General features: G+C 41.2%; 3 protein-coding genes across 11 annotated transcripts in view; 1 reads left to right on the top strand and 2 right to left on the bottom strand.

Annotated features, from left to right (window-relative positions):
* Positions 1 to 4,239: 4,239 nt before the first annotated feature.
* LOC115109419 (proline-serine-threonine phosphatase-interacting protein 1-like) lies at positions 4,240 to 14,650 on the bottom strand. Of its 2 annotated transcripts, XM_029634301.2 has the most exons (15): positions 14,562 to 14,650; positions 13,174 to 13,274; positions 13,005 to 13,079; positions 12,834 to 12,868; positions 12,616 to 12,722; positions 12,306 to 12,368; positions 10,208 to 10,312; positions 7,647 to 7,692; positions 6,676 to 6,755; positions 6,377 to 6,475; positions 6,057 to 6,153; positions 5,731 to 5,818; positions 5,528 to 5,613; positions 4,930 to 5,039; positions 4,240 to 4,807 (listed from the first exon to the last, which is right to left on the bottom strand). In XM_029634301.2, exons 1-15 carry the CDS (start codon positions 14,589 to 14,591, stop codon positions 4,679 to 4,681), a joined length of 1,251 nt encoding a protein of 416 aa, XP_029490161.1. In that variant the 5' UTR covers positions 14,592 to 14,650; the 3' UTR covers positions 4,240 to 4,678. The 2 variants fall into 2 exon arrangements, with proteins under 2 accessions (XP_029490161.1, XP_029490163.1); XM_029634303.2 differs by lacking the exon at positions 6,377 to 6,475.
* rcn2 (reticulocalbin 2) lies at positions 13,873 to 18,743 on the bottom strand. The gene is made up of 8 exons (XM_029633473.2): positions 18,606 to 18,743; positions 17,928 to 18,065; positions 17,741 to 17,843; positions 17,388 to 17,584; positions 17,172 to 17,285; positions 16,986 to 17,079; positions 16,743 to 16,885; positions 13,873 to 16,507 (listed from the first exon to the last, which is right to left on the bottom strand). The coding sequence occupies exons 2-8, from the start codon at positions 18,063 to 18,065 to the stop codon at positions 16,364 to 16,366; spliced, it is 933 nt and encodes a 310-aa protein (XP_029489333.1). The 5' UTR covers positions 18,606 to 18,743; the 3' UTR covers positions 13,873 to 16,363.
* Positions 18,744 to 18,901: 158 nt separating this feature from the next.
* LOC115109416 (S phase cyclin A-associated protein in the endoplasmic reticulum-like) overlaps positions 18,902 to 24,423 on the top strand; it is a 95,191-nt gene continuing 89,669 nt past the window's right edge. For 6 of the 8 annotated variants that reach the window (XM_029634297.2, XM_029634294.2, XM_065009752.1 and 3 more), the window contains exons 1-4: positions 18,902 to 19,189; positions 22,613 to 22,730; positions 23,790 to 23,866; positions 24,073 to 24,270. In XM_029634297.2, the coding sequence (XP_029490157.1) occupies positions 19,025 to 19,189; positions 22,613 to 22,730; positions 23,790 to 23,866; positions 24,073 to 24,270 (558 nt within the window). In that variant the 5' untranslated portion in view covers positions 18,902 to 19,024. Of the gene's footprint in view, positions 19,190 to 20,622; positions 20,737 to 22,612; positions 22,731 to 23,789; positions 23,867 to 24,072; positions 24,271 to 24,423 lie in introns of those variants that run through there. The other 2 variants (XM_029634298.2, XM_029634295.2) reach the window with 1 other exon arrangement.

Genomic DNA, 24,423 nt, shown 5'->3' with positions numbered 1-24,423 from the left:
GGGGGGCCAGAGCAGCGAACAGTTTTGACTGGGCTGCGCGGGAACTGTACTTCCTCAGTGGTAGGGAGGCGAGCAGGCCAGAGGTGGATGAACGCAGTGCCCTTGTTTGGGTGTAGGGCCTGATCAGAGCCTGGAGGTACTGAGGTGCCGTTCCCCTCACAGCTCCGTAGGCAAGCACCATGGTCTTGTAGCGGATGCGAGCTTCAACTGGAAGCCAGTGGAGAGAGCGGAGGAGCGGGGTGACGTGAGAGAACTTGGGAAGGTTGAACACCAGACGGGCTGCGGCGTTCTGGATGAGTTGTAGGGGTTTAATGGCACAGGCAGGGAGCCCAGCCAACAGCGAGTTGCAGTAATCCAGACGGGAGATGACAAGTGCCTGGATTAGGACCTGCGCTGCTTCCTGTGTGAGGCAGGGTCGTACTCTGCGGATGTTGTAGAGCATGAACCTACAAGAACGGGCCACCGCCTTGATGTTAGTTGAGAACGACAGGGTGTTGTCCAGGATCACGCCAAGGTTCTTAGCGCTCTGGGAGGAGGACACAATGGAGTTGTCAACCGTGATGGCGAGATCATGGAACGGGCAGTCCTTCCCGGGAGGAAGAGCAGCTCCGTCTTGCCGAGGTTCAGCTTGAGGTGGTGATCCGTCATCCACACTGATATGTCTGCCAGACATGCAGAGATGCGATTCGCCACCTGGTCATCAGAAGGGGGAAAGGAGAAGATTAATTGTGTGTCGTCTGCATAGCAATGATAGGAGAGACCATGTGAGGTTATGACAGAGCCAAGTGACTTGGTGTATAGCGAGAATAGGAGAGGGCCTAGAACAGAGCCCTGGGGACGCCAGTGGTGAGAGCGTGGTGAGGAGACAGATTCTCGCCACGCCACCTGGTAGGAGCGACCTGTCAGGTAGGACGCAATCCAAGCGTGGGCCGCGCCGGAGATGCCCAACTCGGAGAGGGTGGAGAGGAGGATCTGATGGTTCACAGTATCGAAGGCAGCCGATAGGTCTAGAAGGATGAGAGCAGAGGAGAGAGAGTTAGCTTTAGCAGTGCGGAGGGCCTCCGTGATACAGAGAAGAGCAGTCTCAGTTGAATGACTAGTCTTGAAACCTGACTGATTTGGATCAAGAAGGTCATTCTGAGAGAGATAGCAAGACTATTGCCATGCCTGGACATTAGCTGTGTGGTTTTCTCCACAAAGTTTCAACCATTTCTAACATGTAGCTAATGCCTCATGTTTCCTGGTCTAAGGGTTGATTTCTCTTCCAAGCCTTTATGCACTCTTGGTCAAAAGGGGTGTTCCGTCATGCTGACAAGCTCTCTGACCTCATTCAAGGCATGGCTACTTAATGTGCAAAGGATATCAAAAACGATTCTCATTAGAAAACTAAAATCACATTCTTACCTTAACACATGCCTTCATCACTTGTCATATGCTCAATGTATCAGATGAAACCTCATACCTGTAATAGCCATACTTTCCAAGTTACAGTATTTCCTCCATAAGATTTTTAATGACATCACAAAATAATCAACCATATATTAGTTTTCCATATCTCCCCACTAACCATTCCCCACATTCGTTATGTTAAAATTATTGTTCCATTATTCACTTTCTGAATGTTAGTCTCTGGAGACAAAGGGACATTCCTTTAGCCAATACTGGAGGGTAGAGAGTTCTCTCCTGCTTAATTTACGACTGGGTGTGGAGGTGTCAAAACTGGCCCAGTGCTCCGCCGCCTTTGCAGGTAGGAGAGGGTCTGGTTATTGTCAGCCATTGCCAAGCTGATCTGACCCATTGTGATCCTCACAGGACAGTCACGACAGTCTTGAGTCACAAATGGACAGCTGCTTGTGGAGTTTTCAAAAATAAAGCCTATAAAGGTTGAGCTATTCTGTAGAGGTCACATTGTGTTTGGGTCACAATTTGGACTACTAAGAAATATACAGAGCAAAAATATAAACGCAACATGTAAAGTGTTGGTTTCATGATCTGAAATAAAATATCCCAGAATTGTTCCATATGCACAATAAGCTTATTTCTCTCAAATTTTGTGCACAAATTTGGTAGGGAGCATTTCTCCTTTAATAAGATAATCCATCCACCTGACAGGTGTGGCATATCAAGAAGATGATTAAACAGCATGATTATTACACAGATGCAACTTGTGCCGGGGTACAATAAAAGTCCAATCAAATGTGCAGTTTGGTCACACAACACGATGCCACAGATGTCTCAAGTTTTGACGGAGCATACAATTGGCATGCTGACTGTAGTAATGTCCACCAGAGCTATTGCCAGATAATGTAATGTCAATTTCTCTACCATAAGCCACTTCCAAGTCGTTTTAGAGAATTTGGCAGCACGTCCAACCGGCCCCACAGCTGCAGACCACATGTAACCACGCCAGTCCAGGACCTCCACATCTGGCTTTGTCACCTGCAGGATCGTCTGAGACCAGCCACCCAGACAGCTGATGAAACAAGTGTTTATGTCCATAATAAAGCCATTTTGTGGGTGAAAAACTAATTCTGATTGGCTCCCAGACCCACCCATAGCTGCGCCCCTACCCAGTCATGAAATCCATAGATTAGGGCCTAATGAATTTATTTCAATTGGCTGATTTCTTTATATGAACTGTAAAATCATTGAAATTGTTGCATGTTGTGTGTTTAATTTAGTCCAGTATACATAATAGAGCATAGATTACTCGTGTGAGTGTAACCTCTGAAATACACATCTCTTTACACATAATCAAAGGATTGGTATTTCAGAGAAAATTATACGTATTTTATAAAAAATGGAGTCAGTCAAACAAGCCTGGCTAACCTTTGCAAAGAAAACTGACATCTTAATTTGCTAGTTATTGCTGTCATCATCCCAACATTTCTAAATATTTATGTAAACATGTCCAAAGCTAGATTCCTTTACTTCATAAATACATTTAAAATGGTCAAAGTCAAATAGTATCCCTAATGGCCTAAACTCACCAAAGGCGAGCGTGCAAGATTTATTTTAGAATGCATTGTAATGACCCAACTGAAGCTGGACGGGCAGGTTGGCCACTTTGATGCCTCGCTCAATTAAAACTTGTCTCTATTTTTGCGATTTATCGCTGGTGCTGTAGTCACACAAAACAATGTCATGATTCACTTTTATTTAATCTCATCTGACTTGGAAGAGGTAGAGTTGAGGCTTTACCATAGGCTACATGCTAAATTAGACCAATTCTTCCACTTATGGAAACAACAGCGCTATCAGCAAAAATGATTGGAGATATGGACTATCCTGCTAGCATACAGTCAGTGCTCTGCTTGTCCGGTCCTTTCCTCCCGCCTCCCTTTGCTTGCTCTGCCTGCTGGTGAATTTTTCGCTTAAAGGGATACTTCAGGATTTTGACAATGAGGCCTTTTATCTACTTCTCCAGAGTCAGATGAACCAGGGGATACCATTTTTATGTCTCTGTGTCTAGTATGAAGGAAGTTAGAGGTAGTTTCGCGAGCCAATGCTCATTTGCGTTAGCGCAATGACTGGAAGTCTATGGGTATCTGCTAGCATTCTAGTAGAAAGAGATATTAGAAATATCGCCCTACATTCATCTAAGCCAGGGGCATCAAACCAATTTTGCCCCAGGGGCTGCATTCGGTCTTCAACGAGGTCCTGGGAGCCCTGACAATTGATTATACTTCATCACTGGCAAAATTGGCAAAAAAATACTCTATCCATCGGTTTTGGTATTTTCAATGCTCCTTGACTGGCAAGCTTTCATTTCTGTGATTTTTTTGTGTGCTGGACACAGACAAGAAACTCTATGACCACCACCGTCTCCCCATTATAATTTCTACTCAGTTTCAATTTAGTTTTAGTATTTTTTAAAAAGTTTATCGAGTTTGTTTTCCAGCCACCAAAATATATATTTCTAAAAAATAAAATACATGTTTTTTTTTACAACTCAAGACCAACTAGGGACCGGATTAGACCGCCTCACGGGCCGGATTCAGCCCGCAGGTTGTATGTTTGACACCCCTGATCTAAGCCATTGTATTTTGGACAGTTAGCATGTGGACAGTTTATTAGTTGCTCAAACACACAAGGTGTTATTCAATACTATAGCATATTAATAGGTCAGTGACTACCCACTGGGAAAAACACTGGTTTAATCAAAGTTGTTTCCAAACCATTTCAACAACAACAATTATATGTGATGACATTGAAAAACTGATTGGATTTGCAAAGTCATCAACGTAAGGGAAATTTTTTATTTGAACCTTAATCCAATGACAGTGCCATTTTTTTTGTTGATTTCACTTTGAATTCACCTTAGTTGACAACTCAACCAAATGTAAAAACTAGAGTGCTTTATTTTTCAGCTGTCCTGGCTACAGTAGGATTGTTCAACAACACAAACTGTATTGCCTGTTGACTTGAGAGGAAAGTAAAACAGGTAAGTGCACATCTCTTTCCATCTTGACAACAAATAAGTTAATAATCTCCATCATTAGATAAAGCCATGGTCTCAGGTCAGTGAGGTCACTCAACAACACATACAGTATAGCCAAGACTGAGCTAACATTATCAGCACTGTTAGGCTTAGAGGAAATAGTCTAGCTAAGACATATGCAGGGTAGGGCTATGCTATGGGCCTTCCAGCCTTACTACTTGTGCCAAGAGGAGCTCATTATTTGGCCAGATAGGATCCAGGGACCAGTCCTGACAGACCGTTCCTCTCCACAGTCCACCAGCCATCCACACCCTGCTCAATGACCACCACCATCTCCCCTCCAGACATGGACAGCTCACCCGCACTCTAGAGATGGCAAGGACAGGTTAGGTTTAGCTGTGGTTCAAATGTCACAGAAATGTGAATGTAGGCTTAGATGTAGGCTTAGATGTTGAAAGTGGGCATTTAGGGTGTCAGAGCATTCTGACCTGAGCCTCATAGTCATATAGCGCCTGGTACTTCTCTCTGCTCTCTGAGATGGTTGGCTCAACTGGCTGAAATCCAGGAATGGAGGCGTACACTCCATCTGATGTGTCGGCTAAGGATTACACATGAAGTAGTTGAGGCATGCAGTTATTGGGTCAAATCACTGGCAGTTTGAAACCTCAGTACCACAGCTATTGACTGAACTCAAAGAGTAAGCCCATGTAATGTAGTGTGATGTGATATAGTGTCAGACCCTGCTTAATATTGTGGCAACAGCTACTTTTGCGTCAAGGGACATTTGACCTGAAATCAGGTGGATGTTTGTGCCCCCTGGGGATCATGTAAGTAGATGGAAAGCCTGCATGATCAGGTTATGGGCTATTAATGTATGTTTTCACATTATAATTGGAACAAGATCAACACAATGCATTGTTATGGGGAGGCATAAAAAGAGAACATACATCGTTATCCTCTCCATCTCAAATGTATTTTTACCTGACAAGTAACAATATAATGACTGTGAAAAAACATCTCTCCCCGTCCACAAATGGTTTCTATTGGTACCACACTTATTTACAGTAATTGTAGCAGCATACAAACCAGTAGGTGGGGCTAATGGCTGTGAACAGTCATTGACGTTAATTTTGGAGCCAGCCGAGGAGTTGCCTTGCAAAAGGTTAGAAAACCTAAAAGTAATTAAACAGAGTTTACTTTGCTTCACATTGTAAACATGCTGTTTTGATGGTTACATGAGTTCAAATGTGCATTCTTGTAGTCCAAAAACAAATCTTAGTATCTCTAACCTCTTCATAACTCCTCCTACAAAGCGGGCACTGCCATTGGTGTCTGTCGAGGGCTCCCTCTCGTAGTAGTTCTCAAACACAATGGGAGCTGGGGAGAAACGACAAGCATTCAGCAAAGCAAACTCACCCAAGGCCTAAGTAAAGAGTGTATCACAGAGACATGGCTGCACTGCAAAGTTCAAACGAAGGGTGAACATATTATTTCTCAATGAGGCCACAATATTTTACTATGATGACATTTAAAGAGTTAATATTGAAATGTTCAGACCTGGAACATATTCATGTGCACAAACCAGGAAACAGGACAGGTGGTGTATTCTACCTACCCGGTGGACTTGAGCCAGTGCTTTTCATCTCAACAAAGCAGTTGTTGTCTACCGTGATGTCACACAGTTCTAGAGTTTTCCTCACATCCTCATAACACTGAAAGTACATTTTGGGCACGGCTCAAACACATTCAGTATACTCTTTATCATCATTACTGAGTAGTCTTACAGCTACTATATGATACAGTTGAGACAAATTCTATATTTTTTCTTACACACTGGTGGTATACATGGTACCATGCTTTAAAATGCTGACTAATGCTACTACTGATATTGTGGATTACAGTATGGCTTGGTAAGACAAAACAAACTTGAACAACCTCATCATCTTTGACACATTGCATTGAGAATTGGTTACAGTGGACCCAGATGGCATTCCTTAGGATGTTGATACGATCTCCCTCCTGCTGCTGAAAGACCTGCAAAACAATCCTCCATTGTACAAAATATCTATATAGAATGCTATATCCCATATCTATATCCCATGTTTACAACAATCTGTGGACCATCAGCTGGTTTGACAGAAAATATTTACGTAATTTCAGAAAAGTTTATCTGATCATACTGTACAATCCAACTTGCATTCATTGCAATGACATTAGAATATGCCTCAATGTACCTCACATGTGCTCTCATGTGTGGTTTCCCATTCTTGGCGAATCTTGTCTAGCTGTTCAATGTTTGACATGTATTGTTTTTCTGAGGACAAAGAAGCAAAGGTGGTATTCAGATAATACGCAGTTATTGACTGAATCATTTTTGAAGATTCATTGGATCCTCTGTCACAGTGGAGGGACAATATACACTAAGTGTAAAAAAAAACCATTAAGAACACCTACTCTTTCCATAAGACAGACCAGGTAAATCCAGGTGAAAGCTATGATCCCTTATTGATGTCACTTGTTAAATCCACTTCAATCAGTGTAGATGAAGGGGAGGAGACAGGTTAAAGGATTTTTAAGCCTTGAGACAATTAAGACATGGATTGTGTATGTGTGTCATTCAGAGGGTGAATGGGCAAGACAAAATATTTAACTGTCTTGGAACGGCATATGGTAGTAGAGGTATCAGTCGCACCAGTTTGTGTCAAGAACTGCAACTCTGCTGGGTTTTTCACGCTCAACAGTTTCCAGCCAACTTGGACATCCAGCCAACTTGACACAACTGTGGGACGCATTGGAGTCAACATGGGCCAACATCCCTGTGGAACGCTTTCGACACCTTATAGAGTCCATGCCCCGATGAATTGAGGCTGTTCTGACAGTCAAAAAACCCACCTTCCTAATAACTCAATATTTGGAAGGTGTTCTTAATGTTTTGTACACTCAGTGAATATGGCCTTTAAAAATATAATCTGCAAATTGGAAGCAAATTTTAAGATTACTTAATGAAAGAGGAACTGAAACTGAAAACATTTACAACCGTTAATTTCTGGTAAACCTCAGCATTATGGTGATAAAAGGGAGACAAAAACAAATGGTCAAATCATGCTATGGCTTTTCAGCAATCTTGATTTCAAGTCATGGACTGCCTTTATTTGGAGTACAACAACAGGGAATGATAGGAGCTCAATAGCCTAATATCTCTTACCTGCCTCTCCTGCTGCCTCTCTGCACTGCTTAGACTTGTTGTGCATCTGCAAACGAACAGGGAAGTTACTGTCACTGACAGGAAACTAATAAATAAATGTCAGTGCTAAAGAGTACGGAAATGATCTCCCAATTACATCATGAGAAGTAATTAAGTGATTTTTTCAAGATAAACCGCCTCTACCATCTGTTCCACTGGTTAATGTACGATCACTGGAGAACAAATTGGACAAGCTCCGTTCCAGACTATTCTATCAAGGGGACCTAAAGAACAGTAATATCCTATGCTTCACGGAGTCATGGCTCAAGAGTCATAAACTCAAGGGCGGGTGTGTGTCTCTTTGTTAACAACAGTTTGTGCGCAATCTCTAATATTAAGAAAGTCTCAAGGTTCTGCTCGCCTGATAAGCTGTAGACCACACTATTTACCAAGAGAGACTTAATCTAAATTTTTTGTAGCTGTCTATTTACCACAACAAACCAATGCTGGCACTAAGACATAACGAGCTATACAGGGCCATAAGCCAACAAGAAAATGCTCATCCAGAGGCAGCGCTCCTCGTGGCTGGTGATTTTAATGCAGGAAAACTGAAATACGTTTTACCTCATTTCAACCAGCTTGTCACCTGTGCAACTAGAGAAAAAAAAAAAAACTCTAGGTCACCTTTACTCCACACACAGAGGTGCATACAAAGCTCTCCTTCACCCTTCATTTGGCAATTCTGACCATAACTCTATCCTCCTGATTCCTGCTTACAAGCAAAAACTCAAACAGGAAGTACCAGTGACACGCTCAATTAGGAAGTGGTCCGATGAAGCGGTTGCTAAGCTACAGGACAGTTTATATTCCGGGATTCATCTGATGGCATTGAGGAGTTTACCACATCAGTGACAGGCTTCATTAATAAGTGCATCAACAACATTGCCCCCACAGTGACCATACGTACATATCCATGGATTACAGGCAGCATCCACACTGAGCTAAAGGATACAACTGCCGCTTTCGAGGAGCGGGACACTAACCTGGATGCTTATAAGAAGTCCCGCTACGTCCCCCGATGAACCATCAAACAGGCAAAGCATCAATACAGGACTAAGATCGAATCCTAGTACACCGGCTCATGCACTCGTCGGATGTGTCAGGGCTTGCAAACTATCATGGATTACAAAGGGAAACCCAGCTAACGGCTGCCCTGTGACACGAGCCCACCAGACGAGTTAAATGCCTTTTATGCTCAATTCGAGGCGAGCAACACTGAACCATGTGTGAGCCAGACGGATTACCAGGACGCATACTCAGGGCATGCACAGACCAGCTGGCAAGTGTCTTCACTGACATTTTTAACCTCTCCCATACCCAGTCTGTAATACCTACAGTACATGTTTCAAGCAGACCACCATAGTCCCTGTGGCCAAGAACACCAAGCTAAATGACTATCACCCCGTAGCACTCACACCTGTAGCCATGAAATGCTTTGAAAGGCTGGTCATGGCTCACATCAACACCATCATCCCAGACCCCCTGGACCCACTCCAATTCGCATACCGCCCCAACAAATCCAGAGAGAATGCAATCTTGATTGCACTCCACACCTCGCTTTCCCACTTCTACAAAAGGAACACCTACGTGAGAATGCTGTTCATTGACTACAGCTCAACACCATAGATCCCTCGAAGCTCATCACTAAGCTAAGGTCCCTGGGACTGAACACCTCCCTCTGCAACTGGATCCCAGGTGGTCAGGGTAGGCAATAACACATACACCATGCTGACCCTCAACACGGGAGCCCCTCAGGGGTGCGTGCTTATTCCCCTCCTGTACTCACAGTTCACCCACGACTGCATGGCCACGCACTACGACAACACCATCATTAAGTTTGCTGACAACACGACGGTGGTAGGCCTGATCACCGACGACGGTGGTGGGTGCAACTCAACATTAGGAAGGTGTTCCTAATGTTTGGTATACTCAGTGCATGTAAAGTACCTACCTCAATTACCTCGCACCCCTGCACATCAAATCAGCACTGGTACTCCCTCTTTAGCCATGATATTTTCTACTCCCTATATATATTCATGTTATTTGTCTTAACTCTGCATTGTTGGAAAAGGACCCGTAAGTAAGCATTTCATGGTTAGTCTACAAATGTTGTCTATGAAGCATGTGACAAATAACATTTGATTTGAAATGGTAGAACAGTAATCAGAAATAACAATTTATATTTCATCACTCAGTTGAAGGGGATTGTGGCAGGAATCCCCATGAACATGGGTTTTGCTTTATGCCCCACACAGCAACAGTTCAGAATATGTGTTTACATTCACTCTATGATGAAAGTCAAACCATTCATTGCAATTCACATCCTCTGTTATTATTCCTACAATTCAAAACATATAGCCTACAGACTGACCTACAACTACTGTATGTTACATTTTACACAAATACTCAGGGAGCACTGTGTTACGATTTCATACAATTGAATGGTATATTTCTAAGCCTGGTTTCCATTGTCAGTTAAGTAGATGTGTTGTCCAGTGTGCATGGATAGTTTAGTGATTTACCCTTTCAGCCTGCTTGGGTGTGGTGGTGGCTGCACTGCTCATCCTCTCAGCAGCTTGCTCTGCCTCATCTGCCTCTCTGCACCTTTGGTCATAGGACCTTTTAGACTGGGAAAGGACACACAGAAAGGGAACTTGTTATTAAGGCTGTAACTTAACAAAATGTGGAAAAAGTCAAAGGGTCTGAATACTTTCCGAAGGCACTGTAAACAGGGCATGAGTTTCAAGTTTTTGGAAGATAATTTTCACCATAAAAATGCACCTTTATAATAAAAGCATTACATGCATAATCGCCTTAGCGGGCACTTTTGATAATGGTGTTTTCCAGCAAATGGAACATTCATGCTTAGAACCTACAATGTGCTTATAATGTGAAGAAAAAGCCTAATAGTTTATCAACATTTTACGCTAAATGTTCAGATCTGTTGGGTCAGCCACATTGCATTTTTTTTATGCTAGTGGTTGTACTAATTTGGGATCTATCGCATCCCACAATTGCCCCAGGCTATGTTCGGAATATTTATTTCTCGCACAAAATAGGTCAACTTTTGTACTATGGTGGAAAGTAGATTGACATAGGCTAGTACTTTTGCTGTTCATTAAGCCTACTCATCTTGTTGGCTGACAAAAGTAAATGTGGACAGTTCTTCCAATATCTTCAATATGCACCTCGGAATTCGATAAGGACGCGCGCAGTTGCGTCCCGGAAGTGTCCGTCTTCACTTGTATCTGGGGGATAGACCCGATCACGTGATGGAGAGCCATGTGAGTGAGAGGTGCTTCGGGGAGAAGGGCACAACGCAGCACTCGGGGCCCAAGGGCACCACGGCCACTGGCCGCAAAAGGAATGGATTTTTTTAGGGTGCATTACGGCCACATAAAGGGAATGCAGCTGTGAAATTCAAGGCATTATCAAGTGGTTGTCAAATTGTGAATGAGAGACTGGTGAATTGTGTTTAGTCTGTGCAAAAAACCTAAGCAGAGCTCATGCCTTTCAAGCAACTTTTTTCAAATCATTATTTGAGTCGCATCATGCAGCCTTAAAATGTAATAAAAATCAAAACATATTGCCCAACATTTGTAGAACAACTAAAGTTACATTAATAACTCGAAATTAAGCATATAGGGGTAACCGTTTCCTTGTTAACCACTCAACAAAGAATAGCAGCATGTGTGAACTCAAATCATTTGGAGAAAATATACTTTCTATTTTATTCAGCTTTGTTAAATTGTTTTCTTCATACTATAAAATAATATAAAATAATGCATGCCACATAATTCTAAGCAAATCTTGTCTGCTAAATGAACTAGTGTAGCCCACAGCCATTTGGCATAGCCAGATCAGGACCTAACATAAGGACAACTCAGAGTATGCTATTCTGTTCTCCTGAAATAGACTACATTTTCTTAATATCATACTTCTTTAGACCTGTCTAAAATAATGGATTTATTGTGAAGATGTAGGCTATATTACATGGATTTATTAGACTTTTTAAAATGTAGATATTCCAAAATAAGGGTTAAATAAAATAAAACGGTCAATTACCATGAGACTGACAGTTATTTGTTTGATAATCACCGGCTGACAAAATTGTGTGACCGCCACAGTTTTACTTAACTCCAATTATTAGATTAAGACAGCTATTATTATTTGACACTTTTCATGAAGCTGCTGCCAAATAAGGAACAGAAAGTGCAATCGAGAGCGAGAGATGCATGTGCAAGCAGGGAGACTAAAATAAAACAAATAGAGCAGGATTTCCTGAGCTGAGAGTTCTGTTTTAGAGGCGCTCCCTCGGCTTTCCACTGAATGGCCCTCTTTGTTTCCTTTCTTATCTGTATGCTCTTACTGGTGCAACCTATTATTCGAGAACATTACAAATTCCCTTACCGGTATATAATTTCACCTGACAGAAAAACATAATGGTTTTTCTGAACCATACTAACTAAAGGACCTTTGAAAGTAAAGCTAAAATATCCCTGACACACTGAGTTAAGCCCTACCTACCACAGACATACTATACGGAATAGGGTTTCACGTCACACAAAGGAGAATACAGATAAAGAAATTAAGAAGGTTTTTGGTAGGAACTGTGCTCACCTCCATTGTTTTCTTGTATAAAGACACCTTTATCTTCTGAACCTTGTCCATGACACCTTCAAACTGAGACAGAGAAAAACATGCTGTGACTGATGCAAAAATAGCTGATCAATTACAGATCCATAGTGGATTCATCTCATCTAACCACGGATACTTTCTCTGTCCTTAAACAGCAAATGGTTAACATTTGAAATTAAAGTACATGATTTAACAGTACAACATGCTCTATGTAGATATTGACCACCATGCACAAACAATAGATTGTCTTTAGGCCTTGTTTAGGTGAAAGCTAAAAATGTCAAACCAAAACCTTTTTTCTCTGCTCTTTCTGTCGATCTCTGAACTGTTCCATCCTCTTGACCTCTTCCTTTAACATCCCAGAGAGCTGTATGTGTAGGTTCCCAATGTTCTCAATTTCTACAAAACATGAGGTAACACAACATTACAAATCTGGGATGAAGTAGTGCTGCTTACAGATGTTTCAACTCCATAGCTAGAAGTGGACAATTGAAATTATGTTCTACTTACGGACTTTGAGTTGGTCAATGGATGCTCTCAAAGTGCTGTGAAAAGAATATAATTGTGAGAAAGTGCAAATACATTTATTTTACACAATACATTATCACACACACACACCTCTCTCTCTACCAAAACTTAAGGCATTGCGTTTCCATGAATCTTGAGAGCAGAGCTACTCACCTGATCTCACAGAGACCCCCTGCCTTGCGTGCAATCATCACTAACTCCTTGCCATATCTCTCTTCAGCAGATGCCCTATCCAATGGAAACACAATATTTCTTAACTTATAATTGCGACAGAATATAACTTCATACACAATGTAGGAACTGCTTTGCTGCCACCAACTACCTCATCTTCAAGAGCTCCTCCATGTCTTTGCACATCCGTCGACCCTCACAGAGTCTCTGGATGAGAGCCTCATATCCCACATTACTGATGAAATCCACTCCCTACAACCATACAGAATCATAGAATTATCTTAACTTCAAAGAAAATGCAAAGATTTAATACAAAGGTACAAAGAAAGTCCTTTTTGAAAAATAGATGCAAACATTAATCTTTCAGTTACAGCAGCTTTTGACACTTTTACAGATTTATGGTGTTTGTCAAAACAAAATGCTTTCATGGATGCCGTGTATATAATAGTATTGAATGCCAGTGCAGGTGAAAGTTATAAGTTAAATGACACATATCACATACTGTAGTAGGCCTTCAGTGGAGATGTTGCTGGCCCACACTGTATCACTCATTCCTTATACTACATACCACCCAGTTTCCACAGGAAAACAGTCATAAATAGTAGTTTAGTCATAAAAACCCCTTAGCAGCCAAAAAGGATTCCACTGTTGACCGCCTCATGTATCAACAGCAAACCATTGACTGTCGTCTGTTAGCTGAACTTTGGCTTATGCATGATTGTGTACTATGTGAAGTAAAACATTTATAAATGAATGTACAATACAGGTATTAGTATTGCACAAGTGTTATACAATATCAAACATAATTCAATGCCAAACTATTTCATACAAAGTAATAAGAAAAAAAATGCACAATAAAGTAATTTTTATTTGCAAAGGTTAGAAGGGGATTATTGCACTGAGCCTGCTATGCAAATCAACCCAGAAGCTATTTGTAGTTTTGTAGATTACAGTTGACAATGCATCACAGTCAGAAGATCAAATACAGAAAGATAAGAGCCTGTTTTACAGGAAACTCAGCATAGAGGTACTGACACTCAGAAATGAGCAATCCAGCCAAGAGAATAAGTTAAACAATGTTCTGTGGGCCTAGTTATTTAGATAAATTACTAAATATAACACACTAGCACATTTATTAATGCCACGCATTGAAAAGCAAGTTTCCACATAAAATTACACAAGTACATTTCTTCATCATAGCATATGAAATAAAGTTTTAGTCTAGTATGTTTAGAAAAAGAACTAAGTTGGCTGTGAGACCATAGAACAAACATTTGTAAAGATGACAATCTGAGAGCCAATGAAAAAAAACAATGTTTAATTTAGTAAAGGTCTTCCTCTGACACAGGTGTACTGCCTCAGGTGCTGTTACCACAATATAGTTTGGATCAAGCAGTAAATAATTTAGCCGTCTCTGCTGATAGCCTCTGTGCAGTGCATTTTTTTTTAAATTACCTCAACCTTATCTTATCCATAAAGATCATATAGATTGAGCATCAAAGTGGTTAGTCAAAAGTAAAGACATTAAAGTGAACTCACCCAAAATACATCTTGGAATTGTAAAGTCATCTCAGCAGTAGATCAAATGTGATATCCTCTGTGAGGGCATTCAGTAAAGAAGGCACTTATGGTTCTTTGAGGCCGGATCAAAGCCAGTGAAAATTATAATGCCACACACAGGAAACACCCAGTCAGTAGACATGGCTTGAAGTTAACTCGTTTGACTCAAATGAGGAAGAGCTTCAGTGTGATGTTAGCTAACACAGACAGCCTGCATCCAAGATAACATTCAAATTTGGTTGTCATTTGATAGATGGATACCCTAAAAACATTGAAAAACCCATTCAGAAATGTTACATGTAAATCATTAAGACTTCTTGAACTGAGAAAATATATATACAGTACCAGTCAAACGTTGGGACACACCTACTCATTCATGGGTTTTTCTTTATTTTGACTATTTTCTACATTGTATAATAAGAGTGAAGATAATAGTGAAGACATCAAAACTATGAAATAACACATATGGAATCATGTATTAACCAAAAAGTGTTGAAACAAATCTAAATATATTTTAGATTATTCAAAGTAGCCACCCTTTGCCTTGATTACTGCTTTGCGCTCTCTTGGCACTCTCAACCAGCTTCACCTGGAATGCTTTTCCAACAGTCTGAGTTCCCACAAATCGGTCCAACTCATCCCAAAACATCTCAATTGGGTTGAGGTCAGGTGATTGTGAAGGCCAGGTCATCTGATGCAGCACTCCATCACTCTCCTTCTTGGTCAAATAGCCCTTACAAAGCCTGGAGTGTGTTGAGCCATTGTCCTGTTGAAAAACAAATGATAGTCCCACTAAGCGTCAACCAGATGGGATGGCGTATCACTGCAGAATGCTGTGGTAGCCAAGCTGCTTAACTGTGCCTTGAATTCTAAATAAATCCCTGACAGGGTCACCAGCAAAGCACACCCATTCCATCACACTTCCATGCTTCACGGTGGGAACCACATTCGGAGATCCGTTCACCTACTCTGCATCTCACAAAGACACGGCGGTTGGAACCAAAAATCTCAAATTTGCACTCATCAGACCAAAGGACAGATTTCCACCGGTCTAATGTCCATTGCTCGTGTTTCTTGGCCCAAGCAAGTCTCTCCTTATTGGTGTCCTTTAGTAGTGGTTTCTTTGCAGCAATTCGACGATGAAGGACTGATTCACGCAGTCTCCTCTGAACAGTTAATGTTGAGATGTGTCTGTTTTTATTTTATTTAACCTTTATTTATCTAGGCAAGTCTGCTAATTGAACTCTGAAGCATTTATTTGGGCTTCAATTTCTGAGGCTGGTAACTCTAATGAACTTATGCTCTGCAGCAGAGGTAACTCTGGGTCTCCCTTTCCTGTGGCGGTCCTCATGAGAGCCAGTTTCATCATAGCGCTTGATGGTTTATGCGACTGCACTTTTTAAAAAAACGTTCACAACACAACTGATTGGCTCAAACACATTAACAATGAAAGAAGTTCCACAAATGAACTTTTAACAAGGCACACCTGTAAATTGAAATGCAGTCCAGGTGACTACCTCATGAAGCTGGTTGAGAGAATGCCAAGCGTGTACAAAGCTGTCATCTAGGCAAAGGGTAGCTACTTTGAAGAATCTCAAATATATTTTGATTTGTTTAACACTTATTTGGTTACTACATGATTCCATGTGTTATTTCATAGTTTGTCGTCACTATTATTCTACAATGCAGAAAATAGTAAAAATAAAGAAAAACCAGGGAATAAGTAGGCGTGTCCAAACTTTTAACTGTTATTGTACATCACAGTAAAAAAAAAAAAAATGTTATAATTCATCATGTGACACATGCAGTTGCCTTCCATAGTCTGTTACTTCACTATTCATAAAAATGTCTTGATTTTTCAAAACCTCTGCCTCTGACAGTTTCCCATCACCATCTTGGTCCATTTCTTTGATGAGGTGAACGGCCTGTTAAAACATAAGAGCAAAGCAAAAGAACTCAAGCAAACTGAAGAGAACTGATCGATACACCCACTTTCAATGGGGATACCATTCATACCAACCAATGTATAAATGTTTCCAAACCCTGACTGCACAGGAACTAATATGTTATAATCAAATTAGAAATGGCACTCCTAGAGCACCCTAGTGAGGCATGGCTGTCCATGGAATGCAGAGACACGGTAGTATAGGGATTACTCACCTCCTCCCGTGCAGAGCCATAGCTGTTAGGGGCCACCCAGCGGAGCTGCTCCTCTCGATTCAACTTGCCATCCTTATCTTGATCATAGAGGTCGTCAAAGCGGACAGTTTCCTCAATCTCCCACTTTGATGGGTCATCCTCCTCTGAAGTACACAAACACACATTACTACAGCAGGAAAGCCAACTGAACCCTTACAAACCATTATATGTTGAGAAAAACACAAAGCATTCTTCTGTGCTTACCATTAGTTCGAACATCTCCAATAAATTCACGTAGACTGATGAACCCATCTTTATCTGTGTCATATTCACTTAACACATCTTCAACCGCAAAATCCTAAAATTAAAAAAAAGCTAAATATTACCACACCAAACATTTGATTCTGCTCATGTGGATACAAATGTAAACAGCTTGTGGAAATGTCTTACAGCCATGTAATCCACTTCTGATGGGTGTGTAAATGCAAGAAACTCAGTTAGGTTAAGGCCTGGCGTGCCACCCATATCAGCAAAATCAAAGCGCTTCTTTTCCTTTAAGTGGAGCTAAAAAGGAAAAGATTGATAAGTACTGTGAGGTGTAGAGCATGTGCAATCCATATGTTGTCAACAATAAAATAAAGGCTGGTACAACTAAGATGATCATACAAATCTGAGTGACTCTTCCTCTGGATCCTCCAGAAAAGCATTCTCATCAATATTAATGACTCGTTCATGGACAACCATGTTGTATTCTTCCCACGACACAACACCATCGTTGTTGGTGTCAAATTCAGGGAAGCGCTCCTCTGCATCATCCAATGCATATTTCTTGTAGACATGTTGAATCCATAGTGTGATCTCCTCTGTAGTGACAAAATATTGCACATACTGTACAGGCAGTAGATTACACATACAGTATCCATACTGTATGCATTTTTTATAACAATGTGGGATTCATTTTTCATATGAAAGTCAAAATACATCCTAAAACAAAGCCATTTTTTAAAATGTATTTTTACCTGAGGTTAAATGTTTGTCAGAATCTTTATCAATCTTCTTCAGGATTTCCATAATTTTGTTCCTTTGCTCAGCTGGACTAAGTTTCTTTATTCCATCTTCTTCCTAAAACCCCAAGTTATAGAAATGGTGAGATAGCGAATATGACTGAAAGGGGCTTTTATTCAGATGATAGAGAGAAATGACAACCTCAGTTCCCAATAGGAGATCCATGTCGTGCTCGGGGCTGTGCTGATGACCCACATAATGATCTTCATGATTGTGGGAGCTCTCTCCAAAGGCACAGTGCATTACAAGCAATGTAATGGGTATAACTGAGTATTTCATCTATGACGGAGAAAAAAAAATCGTCATGTTATGATTTTAGCATTCTTCGTAAACTTGAAGAATATAGATTAACAATCATAGAATATGTATTTCACATATCAATTGTGTAACCGTCTGGTTCTGGTTCACCTACTATTAGCTGTATGAAACGCGAAGACGCTGAGTTACCTGGTGTGGTCGACATTAAAGAGACTGGACAGTTTGGGCTACAACAATACAGTACTGTTGCTAGCTTGGTAACGACTAACGTTAGCTAACTATAGTTAGCAACCAAAGTGTTGCTGTCAGTCATTGACCCCCCCCTCAAAAACATACCATGACAAACAATAGACCTAAGTTTCTTGGCTGATGTAACGTTCGGTTACTAGGACGCTAACTAGCTATTGTTAGCTAATAATGCTGAGCATTTTCCTGAAATAAACTGAGTTGTTGACAATGAGTGTCTGACAAAATTTGAGGATTCTGAACTGGTCAGACGTTTGGTAAAGTTAACTTGAGTGACTTCCAGACTATTTTAGGAGAACATTGTCGTAAACAAACCTTTGCTTGTGCCAATTCCTCGTCCCAGCTGGCAAAATCTGGGTTAAAATTTGAGTAACGTCCAATAATGATGAGGATTCCAGGAGCAAGAGGACACGAGCAGATCGACTTGACAAAAAAAACGTTACTTCATATGTGTCCCGCCCATTTATTTGGTTGCCATGGTTGAAAGTTTAAATCCCCCCCTAGCCTCAATTCTTGTTTTGTGATTGGTTTATATTTCTTCTGTTTCCGCCTAACAAATGAATGATTGGATAGTCTGAAACTGTCATACATTTTATCATACACTTCCGGCAAAATGCTATATAGATTATAACTGTCAATGGTGTTTTATGTCGTTTCCGTCAACACATAAAACACATCAATTTAGCTAATTTTCTAAGAAGTTTAGCTTTTACCCTGAGAATTGAATTACGTAAATGTCAAAAGACAGTCGCAACGATGGACGACGGCGTGGCCAGCACCGATTCGGTATTAGAATTGGACAAGGCGGGGACGGGAGGGAGAGGTCTGGCAGCAACAGCTCAGGGTCCTCGCATGGAGGAGGAAAAAGCAGGAATACTCCAATAACCGTTGCCTTGAAGGTACTGTAACTAGCTATATTTTCAAGTTCTACTATAATGTAACTATGACCTGCAAATTAAGACCGCGTTCAGATAGCTAGCTAGCTAATACGCTTATATTTGATGGCTAACTAACTTGGCTAGTTACTGGCTAGCCACCTTTCAATAATTCACTGAGTATACTAAACATTAGGAACACCTTCCTATTAATATTGAGCTCCCGGCCACGATAGGGGTCGAACCCCAGGCTGTAGTAGCGCCTTCGAAGGCATTTATATTTAGTCTTGACCATTCATCCTCTGAATGGCACACACATACAATCCATGTGTCAATTGTCTCAAGGCTTAAAAAATCTTTCTTTAACCTGTCTCCTCCCCTTCATCTACACTGATTGAAGTGGATTTAACAAGTGACATCAATAAGGGATCATCGTTTTCACCTGGATTTACCTGGTCAGTCTATGTCATGGAAAGAGCGGGTGTTCTTATTTTTATTTTTTTACACTTATTGTATAGGATGCCCTCACACAGGATGTATTGACAGGAAAATATATACTATAGAATTTGTATGTATTGGTTACAGTGACCTGCCAAAATACAGGGATGCATTGCTGATGACACCAACAGTTTTTTTTTTTAGGCAAAGTGGTGTTTTCAAAAAGAGAACCTGCTGTCACATGAAATCTGCTGCAGACCTCACAACATTCATTGTGAAACTACTAATTTGGCACAAAGTTGCAGAAAGACCATGTGGTTTTGTGTTTATCTTCCAGCCTTGTATGATTCATCAACTGTCGAGTCCAATAGGATGTTGCTGAGCCTCAGCCTCTCTGGCGAGCGCAAGATTACATTAGCACACTCCTTGAGCCTGCAGTTTCACACGTCACTGGCAGCGGAGGACAGGGTCTGAGAGGCAGGCCTACTGTGTGCGCACATTTAAAGTTTTAATTTTAAAGTCACATGCCCAAGTACAGTGAAATGCCTGTCTTGCAAACTCAACCCAAAAATACAATAATCAATAACAATGCATTACTAGAAAAAAAATACATAAATAAGAAATATTAACTACACAATTAAGTAATCATACTATATACAGGAAATATTTTAGTCAGTTCCAATACCACATGACTGCGCGGTGCTGTGGCAGAGGGAGTGAAAGGGGGGCTGCGATGCAGCGCTGTGAGATGACTGAAGAGGAGAGACACTGTAAACAGATAGCAGAGGAGAGGAGAGGAGAGCCGGCAGGCAGAAAGGCAGCAGTGGTCTGCAGCAGGGGTGATTGGCTACTAGCTCAGCACTGACTAGACAGATCAGACTGGGGTGAATGGACCGTCAGCCCGCTAAGCACCCGGCTCGCTCAATCACAATTGGAGTAGTTGACACAGCTGGGCAAGTTGCTATAGCAGTTCAAGCTACATACAGTCTATTTTGGTCCTGCTGTCGATTCACTGTCACCTTGCACAAGTGGCAATGCCGTCGAGGGGAAACAGGTTGGCTGAAGTTGGCTACAAAAGTATGTCAGGGGCGGATAAGGACGAGGAACCTGCTTACAGACTCTACTTCTATTCTGTATGTATCTTCTCATCTCTGTCTCTCTTCTCACTCCCACTTGCTGCATGTGTCTGTAGACCTGCTTTTAGAATGAAAACCCTACACCTGCTCCTCAGGACCGGCCCTTTCCTGTGCATATGTAGAGGCTCAGTTTATAAACCAGTTAGCATAACACATGCTCCAAAAAACAACCTGCACCATCTTAGAGGTTAAAAGGTTAAATAAATAAAATAGCTAAAAATAACATTCCATAGTGAAGGCCAATTGGCAGCAGCTGATTAAGTGGATCAGGAAAGCCTTTCTGTAAGCATTGCCAGCCTCAGGCGGTACAGTATATTCACTGCTGTGATGGTAATCTAGCTTGCTATTTATTACTTTTCAGTGGGGTTTGGCTACTCTGTTTGATGTGCAGCCTCAGTGATGTTGGCGTTTGATCCTATTGTCCTTATGCTCTTCTATAGTAATAGAATGGAGCTTATGTAAAGGATATTGTTTTGCTCACTAAAAGTAGGTCAGTTGTGAATATTCCAGAAGGACATGAAATGGTAGCAGACCAGGACACTGCTTGCTGTTTATGCATGTGTAAAACTTAATGAGTCATATGGGCATGTAGCCTGTTCTGTCAGCATGCTAGGATACTATAGTGTGGGAGTTCCACACCGAAGAGATGCCATGGGCTTGATTAAAACATAGAAGTACCTCCTGTATTGTCAAGACACTTCATTTGGTAGATAAACGGTAATGTTAGTGTTGTTCTAATTAGTTTCTTTGAAAGGTGTCATGGAAGTCATTATTTTGTTGTAGTCTTTGTGAATGGCAGTGACATAAAACAATCTCTCATGACATGACTCGGTTGCTATTGCGGACAGAATACCTTGAGTCTGGTTCAGGTCCTGATTTTGATATGCAAGTCCAAATTTAGGTAGTAGTTTTTATAGTCTAATTGGGTTACCAGTAGATTTAACTTTGTTATCCACCGGGAGATTATTTTGCATTTAAACTCGAAATCGTGTCGCTGTCAATCAATTCTATTCTGTATGTGGAAAATATGCAACATCTTCAAATGCGTGGAATGAAGTGCACAACAATACAGTATGATAATGTCACAATCATATTAATTTATTTTGTGCTTATAGAAAACGTAAACCTAGATGCCAGGCTTTCTCAATAGTTGGAAATGGCAGAGTCTTTAATTGGCATTGCAAAGTGGGACTCAGTGCTTATTGAGCGTAAATCAGACTTTCTCTTGGCGTTCATGCATGGGATCCTATCTAGACCATGCTGTGATGTGCCTGCTTGTCTGTCTATGCATACGTGTTTGTGTGTGTTCGTGCACATGTGTGTTGGTGTGTGAGTGTTTGAGGAAGAGGTAAAGAGCGGAGCGAGCAAGAGATTTTGGCATCCACTCAACTTGCATGACTAACTCAATGTCACATGAGGTGCCCAGGGAGAGGCCAGAGCCCATCGTTCAGAGACGTCTTTATTATAGCACAGTACTCTGCATTTATTTATGACAAAGCATTTGATAAACCCATACCTATGTGTCTATGTCCTGTTACCAAGCACCATACCATCACACGCAGGTGTGAAGAGCCATGTTGTCTTGTGCTGTTCAAAACATCACATGTTTTATATGACCTGTGTGGGGCAGGTCTCCTTGGCCATAAAACACTTGTGTACATTCTCTAGTGTAGCCTAGCCTACAGTATATGTAGGGAAACTATGCTGCATAGTAATGTACTATTAATCTACTGTTCTGTACAAAGCACCAGTTTTCATCCACAGCATGTTGTCAATGTTATGAACTCATCCATGGAGTCCTACAGCTGGGTTATATGCCTTCATGTTTTTTGATATTTGGTACCATTTGATGTGGTCCCCATTTTGTCTGCAGGCATCCTTTCGGCGGTCAAACAGCCATGACAAGGTGAGGAAGATTGTGGCAGAAGAGGGCCGTGCTGCGAGAAATCTCATTGCCTGGAGTGTTCCTCTGGAGAACAAAGAGGAGGAAGGTCAGTGAAAATGCACACACACACGCTCAACTGGGCCTGATAAAACTGTATGTATCAGTCTGATGTAAAAGGAATGACTGTTTTTATGTTTACAGATGCGTGTTTCTTTGAAGTAGATTCCATTATGTTTTTCACCAGATACATTTGTGTTGTCTTGCTGGGTATATAATTGATTAGATGGGCAAACCAATGTTCACCTCCAGTGGCAGGTGCTGATATTGACTTACAGTGCATGAATCAAGCCCTTTGTCTATTTGGAACAAAGGAATCAATTAACTTAGGCACAGCAAAGGGCATTGTGGTGGGGAAAGATCACGTGAGTCCAGACTCTTGGCTGTAATACAATATCTCCCTTAACAAAATGACAGCCATTGATTCATCTCTGTTATTCTATGCATTGGCCTTCATATATTTTCCTTCCCTGAGACGACTGAATTCAAAACAGGTGTCAAGGTGATGTGTCATTTCACTGGTCCCTCGTCAGATTTAAAAGATCAATATAACTCTGATTTAATGAGCTTCACACCCTCTAGTAGTGGAGGAATGTGTAATGGGTTGACAGAAAGTCAGTTTGCTAGCTTTTAAACATGATTGATCATGATTAGGAACACACAACAATTAACCCAGTTAGTCCTTTGATTGAACACTGGCGGAATATTTCATAACTGTCTGGATGGGTTCTGCAATGGGTAACTGGACAACAAACCAGAAAGATGTTATTGGTATCACAGATTGAACCTGCTCATGCACACAGCCGTGTGGTCATTGTATCAGGGTTGTTTCCCCACAGTATTTGGGAATGCTACCTACTGACAATGTTGTGCAGAGAACAGCGTGAGAGAGGAGGGAGAGAGTGCGTTCTCTTCTCTCTTGCAAGGCTTTGGGTCAGTCTGTATTGTGTGTGTGCAGTTCTGTACTTTTATGTTTTGTTACTCCCACAGGCCATATTCCATCTTTGGCAAAACAAAGGGTGACCAGATCAATGTAAAAGCTTTTTTAGGACTAATAGTTTGTTTTTCTGGAAATTAAATGTTTATTTTTATTTTTTATATTTCACAGGGAAGTCCAAGACTCATACAAATGCCAATTTGAGGAATCAGAGAATTAACTCTGGACTGCATAGGAATAAGAAACAGGTGTGCATATTGTCATATTTTAATATTAGCTTACATACTTATTCTAATTTTGCCTCTTTTATGAAATAATAAAACCTAAAGATGGATGAAATATTTTGCTCACTGCTAGTTAAGCACATGTACCACTAGAGAGCATTGTAGACCTAGCAACATCCTATTCTTTGCCTCAACATTATGCTTTGTCTCCTCTTCTGCTGTCTCTACAGAATACAGGGCTGGACAACAAGAGCACAGCCGGGGCCTTGCTTGACAAGGGAGCAGAGAAGAGTCCCACCAAAGCCAGGCAGCCGCGCAAGGTGGACCTGCGAGCACGATACTGGGCCTTCCTCTTCGACAACCTGCGGCGGGCAGTGGATGAGATCTATGTCACCTGTGAATCTGATCAGAGTGTGGTGGAGTGTAAGGTAGGGCTCTGGACCTTAACCAAAACCTAAACACCCCTACCTCAACAGGGTCCTCAACAACAAAAATAGGAACAACTGGAGGCATTGCAGAGCACCACACTTCATCAACACTAGAGGGAGATATTGAGTTGTTAACGGGGTTCTCCTTCTGCT

This window comes from Oncorhynchus nerka, linkage group LG25 (assembly GCF_034236695.1).
Source record: "Oncorhynchus nerka isolate Pitt River linkage group LG25, Oner_Uvic_2.0, whole genome shotgun sequence".
Taxonomy (NCBI): domain Eukaryota; kingdom Metazoa; phylum Chordata; class Actinopteri; order Salmoniformes; family Salmonidae; genus Oncorhynchus; species Oncorhynchus nerka.
The sequence above is the reverse complement of the archived record's forward strand: the minus strand, read 5'-3'. Positions and strand labels throughout refer to the sequence as shown.

Bases quoted from the DNA above. Each gene is read 5' to 3' on its own strand.
- LOC115109419 (XM_029634301.2), bottom strand. From the start codon at position 14,591: ATGACTTTACAATTCCAAGATGTATTTTGG. The intron at 6,756-7,646 runs GTAAGAGATATT...CTTTGTCCTCAG, and splicing joins AGAGGCAGCAGGAGAGGCAG to AAAAACAATACATGTCAAAC. The intron at 5,614-5,730 runs GTTAGAGATACT...AATTACTTTTAG, and splicing joins GTAGGAGGAGTTATGAAGAG to GTTTTCTAACCTTTTGCAAG.
- rcn2 (XM_029633473.2), bottom strand. From the start codon at position 18,065: ATGAAATACTCAGTTATACCCATTACATTGCTTGTAATGCACTGTGCC. The intron at 17,080-17,171 runs GTAAGACATTTC...TTTTAATTTTAG, and splicing joins CAGAAGTGGATTACATGGCT to GATTTTGCGGTTGAAGATGT. The intron at 16,886-16,985 runs GTAAGCACAGAA...TGTGTACTTCAG, and splicing joins TGGAGATGTTCGAACTAATG to AGGAGGATGACCCATCAAAG.